Genomic DNA, 15,914 nt, shown 5'->3' on the forward strand with positions numbered 1-15,914 from the left:
TGCTCGAGGGTTCGTGGGAGTTTGCCCAACCAGTCCACATGTGTTTTGTGGATTTGGAGAAGGCATTCGACCGTGTCCCTCGTGGTGTCTTGTGGGGGGTGCTCCGGGAATACGGAGTCCAGGGCCCCTTGTTAAGGGCCGTCCGGTCTTTGTATGACCGGAGTAGGAGTCTGGTCCGCATTGCCGGCAGTAAGTCGGACCTGTTCCCGGTGCATGTTGGACTCCGGCAGGGCTGCCCTTTGTCACTGGTTCTGTTCATAATCTTCATGGACAGAATTTCTAGGTGTAGCCAGGGGCCGGAGGGGGTCCAGTTCGGGAACCACAGGATTTCATCTCTGCTTTTTGCAGATGATGTTGTCCTGTTGGCTTCATCGAACCCGGACCTACAGCATGCACTGGGGCGGTTCGCAGCCGAGTGTGAAGCGGCAGGGATGAGGATCAGCACCTCCAAATCCGAGGCCATGGTCCTCGACCGGAGGAAGGTGGCTTGCCCCCTCCAGGTTGGTGGAGAGACCCTAGCCCAAGTGGAGGAGTTCAAGTATCTTGGGGTCTTGTTCACGAGTGGGGGACGGATGGAGCGTGAGATTGACAGGCGGATCGGTGCAGCGGCTGCAGTGATGCAGTCGTTGTATCGGTCCGTCGTGGTGAAGAAGGAGCTGAGCCGAAAGGCGAAGCTCTCGATTTACCGGTCAATCTACGTTCCCACCCTCACCTATGGTCATGAGCTTTGGGTCATGACCGAAAGGACAAGATCCCGGATACAAGCGGCCGAAATGAGCTTCCTCCGTAGGGTGGCTGGGCGCTCCCTTAGAGATAGGGTGAGGAGCTCAGTCACCAGGGAGGAGCTCGGAGTAGAGCCGCTACTCCTCCACATCGAGAGGAACCAGCTGAGGTGGCTCGGACATCTGTTTAGGATGCCTCCTGGACGCCTCCCTAGGGAGGTGTTCCGGGCATGTCCCACTGGGAGGAGACCCCGGGGAAGACCCAGGACACGCTGGAGAGACTATGTCTCTCGGCTGGCCTGGGAACGCCTTGGGATCCTCCCAGAGGAGCTGGAGGAAGTGTCTGGGGACAGGGAAGTCTGGGCATCCCTGCTGAGACTGCTGCCCCCGCGACCCAGCCCCGGATAAGCGGTAGAAAATGGATGGATGGATGGATGGATAGTTATTGGGAGGTGGATTGATTCAGGCGGATCTGTTCTGAAGGTCTTAGTGTGAAATGCACAGTCCGCCACTGGTGGATTCATGCACAGGAACTACAGGCAGGAAAAATGTGAATTTTTCACTCCTCAGTCTGTCTGATGGAGATTCAGAGGGTTATTGTTGTTCACTGTGGGACGGCAAAGAGAGATAAACCTTTCATGTGACAGTGCTGCTCAGTACACCTACTTGAGTTTCTCCAGGCGACATTCGGGGTTCTGCAGTCTCTCGGAGAGCAGCCTCACCCCCAGCTCTCCTGGGTAGTTGCAGCTCAGGTCCAGTTCTCTCAGATGTGAAGGGTTGGATTTCAAAGCTGAGGCCAGGGAGGTGCAGCCCTCCTCTGTGATCCCACAACTGGACAACCTGCAGAGAACCAGGACTTATCGGGGTGTTCCAGCAGCCCTGAAGCTCCCATATTTTATCAACGGCGTCTATAAATCTGTTTAATGGTTGAGACCATTTTGTGTGTGTGTGTGTGTGTGTGTGTGTGTGTGTGTGTGTGTGTGTGTGTGTGTGTGTGTGTGTGTGTGTGTGTGTACCTGAGGATCAACAGTTTACATTTTGAACTTCCGAGTCCAGCAGAGAGCAGCTGAGCTCCTAAATCCTGCAGCGGGTTTCCACTCAGGTCGAGCTCCTTCAGCTGGGAGTCGGAGCAGAGAGCCGAGGCAAACACCTGACAGCATCTACTCCTCAGGCAGCAGCCGGGCATCCTGCAACCAGGACACAGAGCTGAACCCATGTTTTCACAGGACAGCAGAGCGGAAACACTAAGAAATCCAGCAGCAGCATCTCAGACTGTTGGAAAACTCCCACCACACCATCCCACTGTTTGAACGCTACAGAGCAACACCATCTCACACACTCAGACAAACAGCTGAACATGGAGACACAGAACAGACAGAACATGACATCAGCTGGAGCATCATGTTTCCATGTTAATGTTTTTGTTCCTGTTGATAAAGACCATTGTTCTTTCTGCTGCATCACTTCCTGTTTTATCAGATTCTACATTAACTTAATTGGTTCTCTTTCAAACCTCCCTCGGTATCTCACTATGGGAAACGCCCCCTGGCGTGACCGATCATGGAAGCTTCAATGACACCACGTCTGTCATGTGACAGACCCAATGACGTATAGAATTACTAGACCGCTCACTGCCCCCTGAGAGACGGCAAATCGCAGCTGACTTCCGGTAGGGGCAAAAAGCGGATTCTGAGTGGGACGCCAGCACGGTATGTGACTTTGTGTTTCGTGATTTACCAAGGTACAGTAAACTTCTGTGTTGGAATCAAGTCACAATGCTTGAGATACATTGTGAACACCAAGCCAGGAGACCCAGGAGTTTTTTTTTTTTTTTTTTTACTTTATCTCCTCGGAAACAGAAGTCACAAAGACAAGTGTGTCCTGCGACTACGGAATGTGCAATTAATATGTCATTGTGTGCATTTTTTCATTTACTGTGAATAAACTTTTAATTTTTATTGCAATTACTGTGTTTCATGCTTTCATTTTTTCCATTTCTTGTCTTCCTTTGGCTGTTTCACTCAATCTGTTGTAATTATTCTAGAAATGAGTGCCCATTGTATTCAATGGACCCCCACTGCTTAAATTGACTTGATTTTTTATTACATTACTTTATCTCTTACATTTTACTCTGAGAAACCTCTCTGTATGTTAAGGTATTCAGTTCAGTTCAGTTCTTTATTGAGCATTAAAGCATTATTACATAAATATATTACATAAATACTGTGCATGTTCTGACTGCAAGAATTGCTCCTCCAGAAACTTTTTATCGCCATTTTTGTGGGAGGAAAAAAGCAACCATTCCAAGGTATGTGGGTCTGAGCAGCTGTGAAAGTCCAACTGAATAATTTGAATTGGAGAAAAATTGTTTAAAACACTTTCTTATTTGGCATTATTTCTGTTTTGGCAGAAACATTGATTTCGATAAGCGGTTAAGGGACCATCTAGAATTTACAGGACGCTGGAACAGTGAAGACAAACGCCATATCCAATAACTTTGATAGGAGACAAATGAAGGTTGTGGTGATTATGGTGACACTGCAGTGAATCCCACTGGTGGTATTACGTTTTCTTTTTTTTGTGTTAGTTTTTTGTTTTTTTTTTGGTGTTTATCTTCACTGTTGCAGCGTCTTGTAAATTGTAGACGGTCCCTTAACCCCACAGCAGGACCGGCTGCTTGTAGAAATTAATATTGTTTCTGATGCTTGTTAGACAGATTCTTTTAATAAAAATGAGCTTGTAGCATGTAGTCCACCTCACAACGATGGGATGGAGGCGCCCTTTGTAATTTACTGACGTTTTGTGTAAGAGTTATTGAGACTGAAACTCAGCATCTGTCAACTAAAAACATGCTTTGTTTTTTCTTGTCTGTGAGACCTAATCAACCATGACATGCCATGACAGCGTGCCGAGGACAGAGATTTTACTGTCTGCTAACAGTAAAAGCCATAACATAACACATATTGTCCCATCAGTGATGACCAGCAAGCCTTGAAGTCTGTGTATTTACACTGGATTACATAGCGCCCCACTGCTTCTTGTTCCTACCGGAAGTCAGCGCCGATTTACCATGGCGCCGCTGCTGTCCGCCGAGCAGCGAGCGGTCTAGTAATTCTATACGTCATTGGACAGACCAATCATCTCGAGATGCATGGGGCAGCCCGCCCCCTTTATAAGCGGTCCCCGCGCTGCACCCACCATTCTCGCTTTCTTCCACGTGAAGATCATCACTTGGCTCCTCAGCGGTCCTGATTTTGGATTTTCATTTAACTGCTCTTCCGACGCGCCGTCAAGGTAGTCACCGAGTGTGAAATTTCCGATTCAGGATTCAGTTCGCTACTTTCGTAGCGAGAGTGTGCGTTTTTGGTGTCATTAGTTTGACCGTCGAGGTCGGCTATGGCTACCGCTTCCTCGGCTAGCGGCAAGGGAAAGGACGTCGAGTCCCGTCCCTGCCCGGCCTCTTGCGGTTTCACCATTTCAGGGAGAGATCCACATCCTCTCTGCATCACCTGTATGGGAGTGCAGCATGCCCAGGCTTCACTCGCGGACTCCGAGTGCTGCCAGCACTGCAGCACTATGCCGACCAGGATCCTGGAGAGGCGCCTCAGGGTCTCGGCCAGTTCAAAGGCCGACCCCTGTCTCTCTGATAACGCCACCAAGCCGAAGCGGGCTATTGCTAATTTGGACTGGGCTAACCCCCCGGTTGAGGACTTCCCTCCGCTGTTCGACCAGCTCCTCGACTCGGAGGACGAGCACGGAGGGGGGCACGGAGAGGAGGACAATAACCTGGACCTCCTTAACGACTACAACGAGGAGGATGACGAGGACGCAATCCTCCCGCCGACTCCGGCATCCCGACCCAGCAGCTCCGTTAGCGGAGGAATCCAACCCCCCTCTTCACCCTCGGAGGTCGACCTGCATGAGGTGTGTAAACGAGCGGCATCACGGCTGGGTATAGACTGGCTCGCGTCACAGGATGACAAGGGCGAGGAGAGGGATTTATACGACGGCAAAATTCCGCCGTCTCGTCCGGTGTCGAAGAATCAGGTCATGCCCGTCGTCCCAGCGTGCATGAAGGAGATGAAGCGGTTTTGGGATAAACCGTTTCGCCACAGAGTCCCCGTCAAGGGTTACTCCGGCCTGGAAGTGGCTAACAGCGGGGAATGGGGCCTCGGAGATCCCCCGGTAGTGGAGCAGGCGGTGGCTTCTCACCTCCACCCCAGCCACCAGTCCGCGCTCACTGCGGCCGGCCCCACCCTCCCCAGGAAAATGGAGCGCTTCTCTGCCTCCATGTTTCAAAAGATGTACAAATCAGCAGCCCAGTCAGTGAACAACTTAAATGTTGTCACCCTGCTGACAGCCTACCAGGCTGAACTTTTCCAGGAGATGGGGGTCCTCCTGGATAAATGCTCCCCAAGTCCCAAAATATGGGAGGAGATGTGTGTGGTCATGGACCTCATCCTCCGTGTCTCCAGGGGTGCGGTCCAGGGGTGCGGTCCAGGGCTGCGGCCGTGTTATGGGGCTCGCCGTGGCAGGAGAGAGAGTGCTCTGGCTGAATCTCTCCAGCCTGTCGGACCAGAAAAAACAGGTCATTATTGATGCTCCCTTCGACCCGTCAAGGGCTAAGGGCTTGTTCGGCGAGGCTGTCACGGCCATGCAGCAGACCAGTGACCTGAGGAAGAAGCAGGGAGAAGCCTTTGATCTCTGCCTTCCTCGCAAGGTTGCCTCTCGCCCCACCCCGCCACCCCGCCAGGGATTCGCGGCTGCGGCGAGAGCGCGCAGCAGCGGCTATAAGGACCCCAGACCGCGCACGTCTGAGCAGCCAGCGTCTCACCAGCGCGGCGCTCAGCAGCAGAAACACTGGCCCAATAAGTCCTTTGCTGCTGCAGCTGCCGCTCCAGGCACCGGTCCGACCCGCCCGTCCCGATCCCCGGACGGGAAGAAAAAACGGTCAGCCTCGGTGTCGTGGTTCGCGAACACAGAGGCTCAGCAGTCAGCACTCACAGAGATCCCTGCTCTTAGCCCCTCCGGAACAGGTCACATGTTTCCCTCTCCTCCCAAGAAACGGAGGATGGATGTTCTGGATCAATGTTCCGCTCAGCGCTGTGTAATGGCCCCGTTTGGTCTTCCCGTTCACAGACTGAATTATGCACTCGTTCCCCCAGTGCACAGTTTCGTTTCCCCCCTTCGTCGCCCCACGGGGACAGTTCTAAGGGAAGTGGAAAGAAGCGCAATGTGCACACCAAGCACTTCTCCTGGTTTTTCAATAAAAAACAAGCTGTCGCAGCCAGGCTCAGTCATAAAGCCGAGGGCGCAGCGAACACAAAACAAAAAGAAAAATCCAGAAGTGCAGGACAGTCTGTCTCCCCCAGAGGGCACAGCTGCTCCATTGTTGAGCTTCAGGCCACCGGGCCCTCTCGCTGTCAAAGCGGAGTAGTGGCGCGCATGCGCAGTGAACCCGTGGGTGTTTACAACAGTTGCCAGGGGTTACAGGCTGCAGTTCGCTGTGAGGCCGCCCCGCTTCAACGGTGTGCTGACGTCAGAAGCTGCAGGGGAAGCCGCGGAGGCTTTAGAGAGCGAAATATCTTCTCTATTAAGCCGCGGGGCAATTCGCCTTGTACCAGAGGGAGAGAGAAATCAGGGGTTTTATTCCCGGTATTTCCTCATTCCAAAGAAAGGGGGTTCATTGCGTCCGATCCTCGATCTGCGGTTCCTCAGTCTACACCTCCGAAAGTACAAATTCAAAATGCTCACGCACAAGGTTCTGTTTCGATCCATTCATCCAGGCGACTGGCTCACTTCAGTGGATCTGCAGGACGCTTATTTTCATATAAGCATATATCCCGCACACAGGAAATATCTCAGGTTTGCGTTCAAGGGAACGGCTTGCGAGTATCAGACCCTGCCTTTTGGGCTGTCACTCGCCCCGAGAGTTTTCAGCAAGTGTGTGGAAGCAGCCCTGAACCCGATGCGAGCATCGGGCCTCAGAGTGTTCGCTTATCTGGACGATTTTCTCCTCTGTGCATCCAGCAAAGAGAAATCGGAGAGGGATACGCGGAAGCTGATGGACAGGCTGTACAGCTTGGGGTTCAGTATAAACCCCGTAAAGAGCTGTTTGTCTCCCAATCAGAGGATCGAGTATTTGGGCCTCGAAATAGACTCTGTTTCATTTCGGGGTTTTCTGTCCCATGCTCGAGTGAAGAAATTTCGCCAACACCTGGCTTTATTTCGGAGAGGACGTTCATTGTCATTGCGGGACTGTCTCCGGCTGTCAGGGCTGATCGCGTCATCAATATCTGTCATTCCGCACGGGCTGCTGAAAATGAGGGATTTTCAGCGCTGGATATCTTCCCTGCGTCTGGACGCACGACGTCACCTCAGGCGTATGGTGAGGGTTTCCCCGGAATGCCTCCTGGCTCTCCGTCACTGGAGGGACCCGGAGATATTCTCAACCGGCGTCCCATTGGGAGCGGTTGTGATGAGGAAGACAGTTACAACCGATGCCTCGTTAACGGGGTGGGGAGCGGTTTTCGGGGGGAGGTCAGTGAACGGGACCTGGCCCCCGACGCTCCGTCAGGCTCATATAAACTACTTGGAGCTGTTGGCTGTGTTCCTAGCCCTCAGACATTTTCTGCCCCTCCTGGGAAAGTGTCATGTGCTGGTCAGAGCGGACAACACGACAGCAGTGGCCTACATAAACAGGGAAGGAGGCACTCGCTCCGTAAAATTACACAGACTGGCTCGGAGTCTGTTATTATGTATCAGCGAACAGCTGTTATCGCTGCGCGCAGCGCATCTTCCAGGTGCACTGAACAGTGGGGCAGATTTACTCTCCAGGGGAAGTCCCTTGTACGGAGAGTGGAGACTGAACCCCGAGGTGCTTCTCTGGGTGTGGGAGAGATTCGGCCGAGCGTCCGTAGATCTCTTCGCATCGCACGAAAATGCGCAGTGTCCCCTATTCTTCTCATTACGAGACAGGGACGCGCCGCTGGGGGCGGACGCGTTTGCGCACCCGTGGCCAAACGCGCTGCTGTATGCTTTTCCCCCTCTCTATCTCATCACTCCAACGCTGATCAGAGTGAAAGAGCAGCAGCTTTCATTAATCCTGATAGCTCCTTACTGGCCCAGCAGGCCGTGGATGGCGGAGCTGATACAGCTTGTACACGGCCAGCCATGGCCGTTACCGTTATGCACGGACCTGGTGTCGCAAGCGTGCGGGCAGATTTTTCATCCAAACCCCGAACGTCTGGCTCTCTGGGCTTGGTTCGTGAGAGGGTGAATTTACAGGAGTCCGGTCTCTCGTTGAGGGTGATTGAGACTATTCAGTGCGCATGAGCACCTGCCATGCGCACTGCCGATCATTATATGACAATAAATGGCGCGTGTTTGAAAAATGGTGTGAGACTAAAGTTATCATTCCGTTTCAGTGTTCTGTCCCGGATGTGTTGTGCTTCCTGCAGGACTTAATGGACGGTAATAAAGCTTTTTCCACCATTAAGGTCTATTTGGCCGCTATTTCGGCGTGTCACGTGGGCTTTGGAGGTGCGCCTGTCGGGCAGCATCCTCTAATTAAGTGGTTTATGAAGGGGGCGCGTTGGCTGCGACCCGTGCGTAAACACCCGGTCCCGTCATGGGATTTACCCACGGTTCTGGAGGCACTCACAAGTTTGCCCTTTGAGCCGTTAGAATGTGCAGATTTAGGTGTGCTCTCTCTTAAAACTATCCTGCTGCTGTCTTTAACATCAGCTAGACGGATAGGTGAGTTACAGGCTTTGTCTCCTGCCTTCAATTCTCCCCAGATTATGGGAAGGTTACATTACGTCCTAACCCGGCGTTTGTGCCTAAGGTTAGTGATTCTGCATACAGCTGTTCCACGCTTGAGCTGCTTGCTTTTCACCCACCGCCGTTTGCAGGTGAGGATGAGCGACGGCTCAATTTCCTTTGTCCTGTGAGAGCGTTACGCATCTACATGGACAGGACTAAGGGATTTCGGAGGAGCAACCAGCTCTTCATATCGTGGGCTCCCTCTCATAAGGAGAGGGCCCTGACGCGCCAGCGCCTGTCACACTGGGTGGTGGAGGCTATATTCTTGGCGTATGAAAGTCGTGGTTTGCAGCCCCTGGAGAGGCTGCGGGCCCACTCCACCAGGGGCATGGCCACCTCATGGGCCCTGTTTAAGGGCGCATCTGTGAGGGACATTTGTGCCGCTGCCAGCTGGGCATCCCCACACACATTCATCCGATATTACAGGCTGGACGTGACCAAGACATCTCTGGCTCATTCAGTCCTTAGTGTGGGTACATCTTAATTGTGTGCTAGCCATAGGGGAAGGTTGAGGGTGTCGACCCATCGCGGATAGCGGCTTTATGGGCTTCGGAGCATGCAAATCCAGGAGTGGGCTATATCTCCCATAGTGAGATATCGAGGGAGGTTTGAAAGAGAACGTTAGGTTACTCACGTAACCCCTGTTCTCTGATAACCGAGTGAGGTATCTCACAACACTGCCCTACTTGCATCAGTGGGGTGGAAGAATTACGCTTGAGAATGGTGGGTGCAGCGCGGGGACCGCTTATAAAGGGGGCGGGCTGCCTCATACATCTCGAGATGATTGGTCTGTCACATAACAGACGTGGTGTCATTGGAGTTTCCATGATCGGTCACGCCAGGGGGCGTTTCCCATAGTGAGATACCTCACTCGGTTATCAGAGAACCGGGTTTACGTGAGTAACCAAATGTTCTTCTGCAGTACTGCTAAACAAAGCAAACAGAAAATGGCCCCAGAACTACCAACTAAACATTGCTCATTGGTCTACAGAAGCCTTGTAAGGCCTCCAGTGTGGCTCCTATTGCATTACACTCACTCAGAAACTGCTCTTTACTCTCAGTGATTCTCAGTCAGTGTCATATTAACCTGCTGTTGGTCAGTCTATTCACAATCTCATCTGTTTCATCCTAAAAACTAAAGCTAATTGTGTTCCAGTGGAGCAGGCTGAGTGACTGCTGGAATCAGTTTTCCTTAATGGTGCATTAAGGAGTTTGCACGTTTTATGCGAAAGAGCGCCCCCTGCAGGCCTTGGGCATAATGCAGCTTAGTGAAAAACTCGTCCCTGTGGCAAGCCTGCACGGAAGAGGGGGACTCCTTCTTCGCTCGTTTAGTAGCGCTCAAGTAAGATTTAAGTTTCTTTTACCTGGTGGAGTCTGTGCTGGAGCTGTGGCAGTGCCAGAAGCCAGTCTTTTCCTACTTTCTGGAAGATCCTGCTCAGTTGTTGCTCACTAAGCATCTGGCGGAGTAATGGCGGACAAAATGAAACCTAACCAGCCGGAGTGCGCATTACGTCATTCCTTTCAAATTCTCCCCCAAAAAAATGCTGGTGCCGGACCGGCACTGCAACTTTCAAGTGACAATTTAGCACTGTTAGAGGTACTTGCAATGAATATGCCAGGGCACATTGTACACATCATTATAAATGTCTAACATATTTAAGGTAGAAAATAAGTATTTTTAAGGTCGTAAAACTCCTTAATGCACCTTTAAAGGTCACATGTGATCTTGTCTCCAAATACCTGAATTCCTCCAGTTCACAGACTGGACCGATCAAGGCAGTGGGAATAAGAGTGAGCAGGGTTAACTCGTCATCGATGTCCTCACGGCTTTCCATTGTCTTGGGCTTTTCAGAAAGGCTGTCCTCAGAGTGTGCCATAGGATTGTCTGCTTCATACTGATCACTGTATCTGCAGTTATTCAGGTCCAGAACTCTCAGAGGGGATTGTTTGGACTGGAGGACGGAGAACAGCGCATGGCAAGACAGAAAATTCAGAGAGATCCCGGTCAACCTGTTAAAAAATGCACACACACACACACACAAACACACAAACAAAAATCAAAAATTAAAAAGATTTCAGAAAAATTGTAAAAGCTGTATGAAACATCTTTGCATGTGTGGCAACGGGAAGGGGAAATTGTGTAGTGGTGTACAGCATTGATTATTGGACTGATGCTGTACACCACGGGGCCTGACAACGCCACCCTGGGAGTTACACCCAGGGAAATACGTGCATCGTAAGGTGCCCCTTACGGCACCCAGGTCCGGAACTAAGGCAGCAGGAGACGTGGTTCCGTTCAGAAAATAATCTTTTTATTAAATACCTCAAATCACACACATACCCTAAAATTGGAGGGAAAGACAGGGAAGCCCAACAGAGGCTGGCTTACCGTTAGGGGCACAGTGTAGGAGGGGAGAAGAGAGTCTCGAAGGGATCACCCCAGACACACGTGAACACTTTCACACCAAAATAAAGATGAACACACTCAAACTATGGGGTGTACACACGTCACACAGGAAGGAGACCACCACCCGGGAACACCTGCACCACCACCGCCACGCTCAGCCTCTGGAGGGGAGGAAAGAGAAGGGAATAGTTAAAAGGGGGAGGGTTTCCTAACAACCAAACAATAATCAAAAAGAATCAGTAATCAAAAATCAATCTAACACAGGTGGTGGGCAGTCCCAACACAACAAGTAAAATAAATAAATGCAATGACTGTAAACTGCCCCCACCTGAAATTAACAAACAAAACTTATTTCCTTTTAACAAAACAGAAAGGGGAGAGGATACCCCCTTACAACAAGGGAGAACTTAACTAAAAAGAAAACAGACAAAAGAGAACCAACAGAAATATGCCATCACGAGGAAAATCAAATAAACAAAAGAAAGCAAACCAAAGCAAGAAAAGAACCCAACGGTAACTGTGATGGCACCACCAGAAACAAACAAATCAGGCAAACATAATATAACTAAGACCCCCGAAATAAGGAAGGGGGAAATTAATAACCCTTAATCATTCACACCCTAAAAATAACATGGTGCAGCGCATCGCCCGACAATTGCGTTTGTGGTGCTCAGCAGTGACAGCCTCGCTGCCGGCTGCATGCAGTTTGCAGACCAGGACCACTGGAGGGGACCGTGCAGCAGTTCAGCTGAGAGCACCAAATCCGCAGTCACAATTATCTTCACCGTGCACCGTCACCACGAAGGCAGTCTTGCAGCAGAAAAGCAGCGGCAGAGCCCTAGCATGTGGAATGGAGATCTGGTTAATAAAGTTGGTGTTCAGGAAGGCCATGAGGGCTGTGTTGCCAACATACCACGCCAACAGCATCCGTCTGTCCACCCGACAGAGAGGGGGGGGGGGCGCGGCGTCACGGGAGTAATCACCTACACGCGCCCACACACGCACAAAACAGCTGATTACTGCTGCCGTTGCTAACTAGCGACATAGCTGCGCACCAAGAGGGGGGAAAAAGATCGCACTCACCGCAGTTTAGTGGTAGCTCAGCCTGGCAGCTGTTCACTCTAAGCAAATCGAAGCTGAGCAGAACGCCGATCGCTCTAAGGCGAGCAGAAACACAGAACCGGAAGAGAGGGGCCGAAGGGGCGGGACATGCTCTCAATTCCAACACAGCACCTGAAGCGCAGATACAGTGTGCCTTTATAGCCAGCTCCCCCTGCTGGGATTGGCTAATTACTGCAGGCCACCCAGAAACCTCCTCCTGCTACAGTCCACCCCCGCTTCGGAAATCGTCGCCCCGACGATGAACCTTTTAATTCTCACACCATCACCTAATCCCATGGCCTAAAGACAGTGATCACCGTGCTAGAGGCCAAGTCAGAGGGGTCCGCAGCCCCTTGGACGGGCTCCTGGACTGATCGTGGTAAACGATGGACGTTGGGGTGTCGACCAGCAGTTGACCGTGCGGTCCGTCGTATTGTTGTTCCACTGGGGACCTCGAGGGTGACGGAAGGCACAGCCAGCAAAACGGGCGGCCCGTTACCGGGTACAGTTGGATCAGATTCTGGTGGTGTGGACAGCGACTGGGGAGTCGTGTGGGGCGCTGCGGCTGTTGGAGCCGGAGCTGCTCGGGAGGCCTCCTGTCCCAGCAGAAACAAATCCTCGTCACCTGATAGTTCATCTTCTGACTGAGGCAGGTCATTAGGCGGTGAACAAGGAGTGTGGGCACTACCAGTAGGGGCAGTAGTAACCACTGCCTTTAACAGGGCGCGATTGACCTGTCTGGCTTTGGTGTGGTCGTCAACAGGCGCAATGGTGTATACCGACCCTCCGCCGGTCGGTGCTCTCACCACTCTGTAAACCACAGGGCCCCAGAGATCTTGGATTTTCTGACGGCCTCGCACACTAAAATCCCGCAACCGCACCAACTGGCCTTCCATCAGCGGTGCATCTTGAACATGTCGGTCATAGTTTTTCTTCCTGCGTTCAGCCGCGACCCTCAACCTTTCTCGGGCCCCTTCAAAGGCCACATGTAACCGAGCCTGGTGCTCCTGAACCCACTCATGAATGTCGCCGCCAACAGGATCTGGGACTCTACCCAACAGGAAGTCCACTGGGAGTCTAGGTTCTTGCCCAAACATCAAATAGAATGGGGACTCCCCCGTGGCCTGGTGGGGAGTGGTGTTGTAGGAGTACAAGACCTGTGGCAAGCAGGAGTGCCAATCTCGTTTACGGGACACTGGCAAGGTTCGCAGTAGGTTGTGGAGGGTGCGATTGAAGCGCTCACACTGGCCATTACCAGCTGGATGGTAAGGAGTGGTACGGGATTTCTGGATGCCATAGAGGTTACAGAGCTGTTGAATAAGGGAGCTCTCGAAGTTACGGCCCTGGTCTGAATGTATACGGGCAGGGACCCCGAACTTAAAGAACCACTCTGAAACCAAAACCTGAGCCACCGTAGCGGCTCTCTGATCCCGAGTAGGTACAGCAAGCGTGTATTTGCTGAAAACATCGGTCATAATGAGCACATTTTCCAGGCCATTATGACTCGGCTCCAGGACAGTGTAATCCATGGCCAAAATCTCATTAGGGCGAGATGCCAGCAAATGCCCCATAAAGGCCCGAGCTGCTGGTTGGTTGTCTTTGGCAACCTGGCACCTTTCACAAGCCTGACACCACTGGGCCACATCAGAGGACATGCCTGGCCAGTAACACCGCTGCCGCAGTAGCCCCAAAGTTCTCTCTACCCCCTGGTGATCATGGCCCTGATGAACCTGCGTAAGCACCTCTTCCTTTAAAGCAACAGGTAGCAACAACTGCAGCATCATCTCGGCCCCATCGGGCCGGAAGACCTTCCGGTACAGGATCCCATCACTCTCGACCAACCGGTCCCATTGACGGATCAACGCCAAAGCGGGAGGAGATAGTTGTCTCCGCTCCTGCACCTCAGGTCGCCGCTTCCGTCTCCAGAACCCCAGGATCTCCTGCAAAACCGGATCTGCTTCCTGTAGGGCCTGAAGATCAGAAGGTGTGTGATGTGGCAGGGCAACTACAGCAGCCTGCGTGACTCCCGTCGGTGCATGCCCCAAAGCCTGCTGCAGCGGCTCAGGGAGTGGTGTGCCAGGAACCATGGCCTCCAGGGCTGATGGCTCCGGCAGATGCTGGCGAGATAGAGCGTCTGCATTCTTGTTGCTCCTCCCAGAGCGATACCTTATTTCAAAGTCGAAGGATGCTAACTGGGCAGCCCAACGCTGCTCTGTAGCACCTAGCTTAGCTGAAGACAAGTGACTGAGGGGATTATTGTCAGTGTATACGATACACTTGTGGCCCAGCAGGTACTCCCTAAACTTCTCTGTCATGGCCCACTTAAGGGCCAAAAACTCTAGCTTCATGGAGCTATAGTTGGACATGTTGCGCTCTGTGGGCTTTAAACCTCGGCTAGCATAAGCTATCGGTCTAACCTTCCCATCCTGCTCTTGTGAAAGCACAGCGCCAAGGCCCCCAAAGCTTGCATCCACTTCCAGGATGAAGGGCAAGGAGAAGTCTGCATATGCCAGCACTGGTGCCTGGATCAGCTTCGCCTTCAGTGCCTCGAAGCTTTGGTGGCACTCCTCTGACCACCTCTCGAGAAGGGCCTGGTCAGTTGGCTTCGACTTCTTGCCTCCCAGCTCGGCCACCAGCCTGTGAAGGGGGGCTGCCAACTTGGCAAAACCTTCCACAAAGCGTCGGTAATAACTGGCAAAGCCGAGAAATGACCGCAGCTCGGAGATGTTACATGGAGGCTGCCAGTTGGCCACTACTTCCACCTTCCTGGGGTCTGTGGAAACGCCTTTATCACAAACCACATGGCCCAGGTACAGCACCTCCTGCTGAAAGAATGCACACTTGTTAAGCTTAGCTTTGAGGCCTTGCTGCTGCAACCGCCTCAGCACCAACTCCATCCTCTCTAGATGTTGATCAACAGTGGAGGAGAAGACAACAATGTCATCCAAATAGAGCAGCAACGACTGACATTGTTGGTCACCAAACAGTCGCTGCATCAGACGCTGAAATGTGCTGGGGGCATTGCAAAGCCCGAAGGGCATGCGATTCCACTCAAACAGGCCAAAAGGGGTACAAAAAGCTGTTTTGGGACGGTCGGCCTCTGAAACCGGGACCTGATTATACCCGCTGGCCAGATCAAGAGTAGAAAACCAGCGGGCACCAGTCAGGGCATCCAAAGATTCCTCGATGCGTGGAAGGGGGAACGCATCCTTCCTGGTCTTACTGTTAAGTTGTCTATAATCGACACACATTCGCAGGCTGCCATCCTTCTTCTTCACGAGTACAATCGGGGAACCATAAGGGCTATTGCTCTCCCTGATCACCTGAGCATCGAGCAGCTGGTTTATATGCTCCTTCACCACCTCGTACTCAGACGGTGGTATGCGCCGGTAACGCTGCCTGACAGGAATATCATCCAGTAAGGGGATGTCGTGAGTTATCAGGTCAGTGCAGCCGAGGTCCCCATCATGGGCAGAAAAGACAGACTCGTACCTCTGTAGGAGAGACCTCACCTTGCCTTGCTCATCCACGGCTAAGCCAGACAGGTCGATGGCCGCTATCTGCTCCTGCACTGTGGGGGAGATTACCTGGGAGGCCACCGTGGCTACACTGGATGGAACCTCTGTGATTCCCACAGGTAGGCTGACCACTCGAACTTCATGTAAAGTGCCAACAACTGTACGCGGGTAAAGCAGGACAGCCGCGGAGCCCACGTTTACAATGGGAACGTAGGCTGTGCCTCTTACCACTCGGACCAAGGACGGCGAGGCAAGTAGTCCGGCTGGGAGGCCAGACTCAAGGGGTTCAAACAACGCGCTAGACCCCGAGTGCTGTTCTGCACATGTGCCCACCACAATCTT

At 52.3% G+C, this 15,914-nt stretch overlaps 1 protein-coding gene across 1 annotated transcript in view; it reads right to left on the reverse strand.

Moving 5' to 3' along the window:
• Positions 1 to 15,914, reverse strand: part of LOC115391637 (NACHT, LRR and PYD domains-containing protein 12-like) — a 435,710-nt gene that overhangs the window by 394,109 nt on the left and 25,687 nt on the right. Inside the window, exon 6 of the mRNA XM_030095923.1 lies at positions 1,389 to 1,562. Within this exon, the coding sequence (XP_029951783.1) occupies positions 1,389 to 1,562 (174 nt within the window). The remainder of the gene's footprint in view (positions 1 to 1,388; positions 1,563 to 15,914) is intronic.

This window comes from Salarias fasciatus, chromosome 7 (assembly GCF_902148845.1).
Source record: "Salarias fasciatus chromosome 7, fSalaFa1.1, whole genome shotgun sequence".
NCBI lineage: Eukaryota > Metazoa > Chordata > Actinopteri > Blenniiformes > Blenniidae > Salarias > Salarias fasciatus.